The sequence below is a fragment of the Octopus bimaculoides genome, chromosome 10 (assembly GCF_001194135.2).
Source record: "Octopus bimaculoides isolate UCB-OBI-ISO-001 chromosome 10, ASM119413v2, whole genome shotgun sequence".
Taxonomy (NCBI): Eukaryota; Metazoa; Mollusca; class Cephalopoda; order Octopoda; family Octopodidae; genus Octopus; species Octopus bimaculoides.
Window position 1 is genome coordinate 25884240 of NC_068990.1, and position 7890 is coordinate 25892129.

At 36.5% G+C, this 7890-nt stretch overlaps 1 protein-coding gene and 1 long non-coding RNA gene across 6 annotated transcripts in view; one reads left to right on the forward strand and one right to left on the reverse strand.

Moving 5' to 3' along the window:
* Window positions 1-7890, forward strand: part of LOC128248883 (uncharacterized) — a 47719-nt gene that overhangs the window by 12428 nt on the left and 27401 nt on the right. The window lies entirely within an intron of this gene.
* The window catches only part of LOC106877481 (heparan sulfate glucosamine 3-O-sulfotransferase 5), a 471645-nt gene continuing 467495 nt past the window's right edge, over window positions 3741-7890 (reverse strand). For all 5 annotated transcript variants that reach the window (XM_052971096.1, XM_052971095.1, XM_014926397.2 and 2 more), the window contains one exon: window positions 3741-5493. In XM_052971096.1, the coding sequence (XP_052827056.1) occupies window positions 4374-5417 (1044 nt within the window). In that variant the 5' untranslated portion in view covers window positions 5418-5493 and the 3' untranslated portion in view covers window positions 3741-4373. The remainder of the gene's footprint in view (window positions 5494-7890) is intronic.

The following is a 7890-nucleotide window of genomic DNA, read 5'->3' on the forward strand; positions in this document are numbered from 1 at the left end:
AAAAGACACCATTTTGAGCGTGGCCGTTGCCAGTACTGCCTGACTGGCCCTCGTGTGGGTGACACGTAAAAGCACCCACTACACTCTCTGAGTGGTTGGCGTTAGGAAGGGCATCCAGCTGTAGAAACTCTGCCAAATTAGATTGGAGCCTGGTGTTGCCATCCGGTTTCACCAGTCCTCAGTCAAATCGTCCAACCCATGCTAGCATGGAAAGCGGACGTTAAACGATGATGATGATGATGATATATAATGGACTTCTTTCAGTTTCCATCTACCAAATCCACTTACAAGGCTTTGGTCAGCCCGAGACTATAATAGAAGACACCTGTCCAAGGTGTCACACAGTAGGACTGAACCCAGAACCACGTCGTTGATAAACAAACTACTTACCACACAGTCGCTCCTGCACATGCCATGCGTATCTATATACAAACAAATAAGACAGACTTCTTTCAGTTGTCACCTACCAAACCTATTCATAGGGCTTTGGCTATTAACTAGGATGTTTGTGGATAAAATTAAAAAACAGTAATTTACTCCAACATGTGTCACTTACCTTAGCCATAAATAGAGAGCACAGTGTAGGAACAAAACACATCTGTAAACACAGACATCAAAATGTAATTGATAAATATTTCATTGTTGTTTAGACCAAGCAGATCTATGATCATAGGTATTCCATCCACGACCATCCCTCCTACACTTTTGTTTCAGCTATAGTGTATATGCTCCGAGGCTTTGTAGCCAACATTAAACTTCTCTGCTCCATGATGTAAAATGTAATCTTCTGTCTGAATGCATTTAAATAATCACCATGTTCCTTACTGTTTTTTGGATGGTAGGGGCCAGAGCTTGATTTGAAGGAGATCTGATTATCGTTTGTAGGAGACAAAGTAGCAATATAGAGGCTCCCTTGATTGATATCCCATTAGTTTGTAGTACCGGGTTTAAATTCTGTTACACACTTCAACAAAGTTGAAGAGGGAGAAGAAAGTTTCGCCAGCTGACTTAATAGAAAGAAAAAGAAAAAGACAAAAAGCCAAAAAGAGACCACATGCTCATGTTACTTACCTCATGTAAACAAACACATTCCCTCGATATAACTGAGAACTTGATAAACAGCATATTTTCTAATGTTATACACCACCCTTAGATATCTCATTTCTGGTGTCACTAACTACTGCTAAATAACATATTTTCTGATTACGAGACTGCTGAATCATAACATTTATGATACTAACCGACACTTAACATATTTATGGTGTCATTAACGACCGCAGAATAGTAACATTTATGATGTTACTAAGGACTGCTACCGATCATATTTATAATATTACTGACCATCATTATCATTGTTATTTTAATGTCCATTCCATTAAAGGCGGCGAGCTGGCAGAAACGTTAGCACGCTGGGTGAAATGCTTAGCGGTATTCTGTCTGTCATTACATTCTGAGTTCAAATTCCGCCGAGGTCGACTTTGCTTTTGGGGTCGATGAATTAAGTACCAGTTGCATACTGGGGTCGATCTAATCGACTGGCCCCCTCCCCAGAATGTTCAGGCCTTGTGCCTAGAGTAAAAAAGAGTGTCCATTCCATGCTTGCATGGGTCAGATGGAATTCGTTGAGGTAGAAGGGCTGCATGCCCTTCCTGTCACCAACCCTCACTTATTTTCAAGCAAGGTAGTAATTCTCCATGGCTAGACTCGTTTTTCTGTATGGAAGACAGGAAATGAACAGCACCACTTGTACGTTGGTGATGCTCATTTACAACCATCTGTATGTGTCTTTGACGCTATGTCCTGTCCCCCAAATGCTTGACAACCAGTGTTGGTTTGTTTATGTCTCCATAACATTTGGCTGTTTAGCAAAAGAAACTGATAGCATGACTACCAGGCTTTAAAACAAGCACTGGTGTTAATTTGTTCAACTTAAACCTTCATGGTGGTGCTCCAGCATGGGACACCACCTTAAAATAAATGAAAGGTTTAAGATAAAAGACTGGAAACTATAATGATGGAATTGTCATAGATGTGTTCAAGTAAGGGTGACCTAAGGCTAAACAACACCACCACCACCACCACCACTGGTCAAGTGTTTAGTAACACTTGACCAGTGTTACTAAACACTGGTCAAGACTATTTTTCATATTGTTTACACTCCAGTCAATCTTGATTGAGCAGATTTATGATTGAAGGTGCTCCAGTTGTGACCATTCTATCTATTTGTACGTCAGCAAATACATTATGCAATGTCCCTGCTCTATCAAAGATGGTTGGGTGTGATTTGAGGCAGATTTAGCTGCTATTTCTCACATATTCATCCACCCTGTAGTGACTTCCATATTGGTTTGCTTGCCTCTTATTCATCACATTTCTGATGTCATTAACTTAGATTGGTTCCTTGTTTCTCTGGGATTGGTAAAATTGATATAGACGCCTCTGATGAGATTCCAATAAGATTCAAAAAGTTGTTCATCATTTTTCCAATCTATGAAGAAATAACTAAATTAGCCTTGAAATTGTAGTCGTGGCTGATGCCAGTGCCGCCTGACTGGTACCCGTGCGGCCTGACTAGCACCTGTGCAGGTGACATGCAAAAAAGCACCCACTACACTCTCAGAGTGGTTGGCGTTAGGATGGGCATCCAGTTGTAGAAACCTTACTAGATCAGATTGGAGCCTGGTGCAGTCTCCTGGCTTGCCAGTCCTCAGACAAACCGTCCAATCCATGCCAGCATGAAAAGCAGATGTTAAATGATGATGATGATACTGTGTGGACTGAGATCCCTGTATGCAAATTAGTAGCTCCAGTTTTCTGTAGCTATTGTAATTTTTGAGTATATAAACAGATTGACTGCCTGTTTCTCTGGAATTGGTGAAACTGATGTAAATCCCTTTAATGAGATTGCAATCAGATGCAAAAATCGATTAAGGTCGTCCATCATTTTTTTCAATCTATGGAGTAATAGCTAAATTAGCCCTATTTATATGCCGTAAATCCTCAAGTATAATCCACATTTTTTCCCCAAAATTTAAAGGTCAAAATCCCTAGTGCGTACTATATATGAGGTTAAAAATGAAGAATATTTTCTAAGCAATGTCCAAGTCTCTATTTGCTGTCCGGCAATGTTTATTCAGACGCATTTTGTGATGTCGGGCGTGAAAATACCTTAAGCTGTATTTTTCACTGACGTTATTACTGTTATTTCTTTATTTTCTGCAAACAAAGTGCACAAAAAAAGCTACACATTTGCATTGTTATATATACAATAATAATAAAGGATGTTACCGTATATACGTTTACAAACCAAGGACGTTATATAGACCTCCTTGACTCAAGTTAGAGAAGGGGTGCGTATTATACACAAGGTTTAGGTTTTTTAGAGGTACAGCCCCCTAAAAATCCCCTGTGTATTATACTCAAGGGCGGACTATACTCGAGGATTTACGGTAGATACTATACAGGTTACATATATTATATTATAAAGGTTACAGTTAACCTAATAGCTTCTCCAATTGATTGATTGATGCAAACAAAGAGGGAATGATTAAAGACAGAAACCAACTTTGGTGTGATTACAGTTCAGCGTAACATTTTCGTAGTAAGTCATAATCACAAAAATTGGAATTTTTCTATCTTACCATTCATTTTTTTTTTCAATTATTTACAAAATTCACGGAGATTAGAAAAGATTTTTAACAAGGACAAGGAACAATATAAAAAAAAATGGAAACATCAAGTAGCAGAGTTGGCACTCTTTAAACGATTGTAAAATTTCATTTTATTTTATTTTATTCTGTATGGTAGGGTTGGATCTGAGGGTAGGGTAGGGAATAGTGGAGGGGGGTACATTGTATCTGGAGAAAAAAATATGAGACTTTTGTCATAAATTTTGGCTACAGAAAATCTGTATATGTACATATATATATATATGGTTGTATTTATATATATGTAGGTATATACATGTGTTTATATGTAGGTATATATACATATATGTATTTATACATGTATAAGTGTATATATGTGAATATATATATATACATACATACACATACACATACAAACATATGCGTTTTTTTTTTTAACAAAGACCACTCATAACATAATATCTGATATATTTCATAGAAATAAATCTTGATAACATTTGACCTTCAGAAAATATTTGAATAATCTATGCAAGATGATAGATTTTTTTTATTATTATTTTATATAAACCTTTCAACATGAAATCCCATTGTTTTTTTTTTTTATGTTTTTGATTTTAGTGTAATATATATTTATATATATATATTTATATATATATATTTTATATGTATCTTGTCTTGGGGGTGGGTATATTTATATATATTTATAATATTCTTCAACCATTCTTTCTAATCATCACTTTTGTAGGTGTTTGTTACGTCAGTTTCATTAAGACAACATGGCCATGCAAATTTACGATTAATCATTTTGAACAAACGTTTGTTATACGGTTGAAAGAATGTTCGAAGATTATCTAAAATATGTGGGTCTACTTTGGCATGCTTGCGTCCTTTACCGCTAGACAAACACCTCTCGGTTGTTGTATTCCTCATACAATAGAAGCCACGTGTTGAATTAAAATAGAAATTATCTGCAGTGAATTTGTGTTCTAAATTCAAGAATGTTTCAACTTTACGAAGTTCGTGAAGTGGATTGTGCAGAAGAATGTCCCCATCAACAAAATGCATCTGTTCTATAGGGAATAATCGCAGCCATCTCAATAGATGTTTGCAATATATACTCGTGTCCACTGCTCGGTAATCCGTGTCAACTTTACTAATCATAGGGTTCATTACAAGGTCTTTAAACTGGAAGCAAGTCTTATTCTCTGCCATTCGATTATGGCACACCTGAGTATAATCCGATACGACACGGATCGTCGGGTCACGGAAGATAATCAAAAGTTTAATGGTTTGGTTCATTTTATAGATTCTTTCTGGAACCTTTTTAGTTATAAAATAAGCAGGTGTTTTTTCTATTGTGATTTCATCTTCATAAGTGTATGGCATTTCCTTTCGATACCATTCTAAACCTTTTTTGTAATTGTGTTCTTTGTTGAAAAAGTGCATTTCGGACTTTGAGATTTGTATATTTGGATGGATTGAGAGGAATTCCAGTAAAGCACGAGTACCACATTTCCTAACACCAATTATTATACAGTTTGGGTTTCTTTGAAGTAAGTTACCAGAATGATTTTTTCTTTCGGACTGTTCTTGAAGTAACCTGCGATATATACTCTGTGGGAAGCTGTGTCCAAGAGGATTGGTCCGTGTTGGAAGAATATTCATTATTCCTCTTTGATTGAAGATTAAGGACATGAAGAAATACTGGATGGCCAGAATGAACAGGCACACCCAATATCGTAAGTTCCTTGGCGGTGCCATCTTAAACATAAATCAGTCAGTAGATTCTTCATATAAAACAATGGTAAAATTCGAAATTGTTAATCTTGATTTTTTTTCTCCGGATCTGAAAAATAAAGAGAAAGGAATAAATCTAATGAAAATATCAAAGAGGTAAGACAAAGAAAGAGGATTAAAATTTAAAATGTCCAATTTGAAATTAAATGTAAATGTTCCTGGCAGTTAATAGAGTTTATTGTATATGGTGCTCAGGGCCACTGCAAGTCTTCAGAGAAGCATAAAAGATGGGGTAGAAAGCATCAATTAATTTACAACAATCTTGGGGATATGACGTAGTGGTTAAGAGCATGGGCTACTAACCTCAAGATTGCGAGTTCGATTCCAGGCAGTGGCCTGAATAAATAATAATAATAATGATAATAATATTGAAAAATACCTTAGGAATGAGAACCCAGGTTCAAAATTTCTCCAAGACAGCTGATGAAGGCTGGAGGGTATATCAGCTGAAATGTTGTATTAACAACAAACGAGATGAGGACAAATATCCATCAAATGTAAATAATGCACATAATTCCTCATCTCTTAAATATAGAATTGAGATTAAATTTATATCTTCTACTAGTTTTTCTTTGACTGTGGCCATGCTGGGGCACCAGCTTTAAGGGTTTCATTGAACAAATCGGCCCCAGTTCTTATTTTTGAAGTTTTGTATTTATTCTATCAGTCTCTTGCGGCACTGTTAAGTCACAGGGATGAAAAGATTAAATTGCAGATTCTGAGTCTCAGAAGCGGAAAAAATCTGAAGTCAAAGGAGGAGGTGGAGTTGGGAGTGGGTCAGGAGTTAAAACAAATACCCGTGGAAATAAATAAATTGGTGGGAATGGTTTGTAAAACACCTACACATAAGCGCCAAAACATTCTTAATTGAAACTTCCCCCCTAATTACAGAAAGAAAACAACATCAAGTAATAATTATTAGCAGCTCTCTCTCTTTCTCTTCATAAGTGTGTGTATACAGTGCTCAGGTGCACTACAACTTGTCAAAAGTGCGTATAAAGCATATGCAGTATTGTGCAAATGTCTGGAAAGTGAACCGTGTATGAGTCAGATACATGCTTGCATGTGTATGGAGGGGGATAAAATCAGGTGTAGTGTTGGTGAATCTCAAGAAGAAGCAAGGAAGTTTTGAAGGATGCAGTGCTCCAACAACTAACAATTGATGCTAACAATTGATGCCGGCAGTTTGTTCCATACTTCAGCAACTCTTAGCGTGTAAAAGTGTTTCTGAAAGCCATGGGAGCTGTGTATGTGCATATAGGTATATATATGTGTTTGCATGAATGTATGTATGTGTATCTGTGTGTATACACAAATGTATGTGTGCATGTCAAATATGTGTGTGTATATATATTTATTTATATTTGTGTGCGTGTAAATCTAATATAATGAGAAAACTAATGTGTGTCAGTGTGTCACACTTAGACATCCCTCTCTCACTATTCAGTGACACTCCTACTATTGCTCATGCTGGGGTGAGAGAAATGGTAGGCATAGAGATGGTGAGGGCAGTGGCAAAGACATACAGAGAGAGAGAGAAAGAAATTTTAGGGAGAATTGATGATGTTTTATTAAAAGTAGTAGTATTGATGGTGGCAGTGGGAGTAATAATAAAAGAGAGAAAGAGTGGGTATGTGAGAGAAAGAGGGAGATGATGTACAACTTTGTTTGACCATGTCTCTTTGATAGAAATTCCTGTGGCCAACATACTGAACCTGAACCAACATACTGAACATTATCATTTTTGTTTATTTTGATTTCTTTAACACACACACACACACACACACACACACACATAAAATACACTTTAATTGAAATAACATTTCCCCCAAATGAAACATATCTAATATAATAAATGTGTATGTCAGTGTGTCACACTTTTTCAACTTTAATAAATCCTTTCTACAGGAAGCATAAGGCCTCAAATTTTTTGGGAAGGAAGTAAGTTGATTACATCGACCCCAGTATGTAACTGGTACTAATTTTATTGACCCCCCGAAAGGATGAAAGCCAAAGTCGACCTTTGCGGAATTCAAACTCAAAACCTAATGGCAGACAAAATACCGCTAAGTATTTCACCCGGCATGCTAACGATTCTGCCAGCTTTCTACCTTAATGTAATATAATAATATAATAAATGTGAATGTCAGTGTGTCACACTTTTTCAACTTTACTCCTAGAGGCCATAGCCCAACATATCATACCATTTTGGGATCAGGTGGATTTCGTGAGTAAATTAAAAACATTCTGGGCCGAATCCTGACCCACAGTCCTGAAATTCTGGATTCCCAAGTTTTCGTTACTGTGATTCCTTTTGGCAATTTTTTAGGCAATTTTTTAAGGTAACTTTTTGTGAGAAATTTTTTTTGTACCACAACAATTTTTATAATCTAAATGCTAACTCTGTGAGTAAATTAAAAACATTCCAGGCCGAATCCAGATCTGC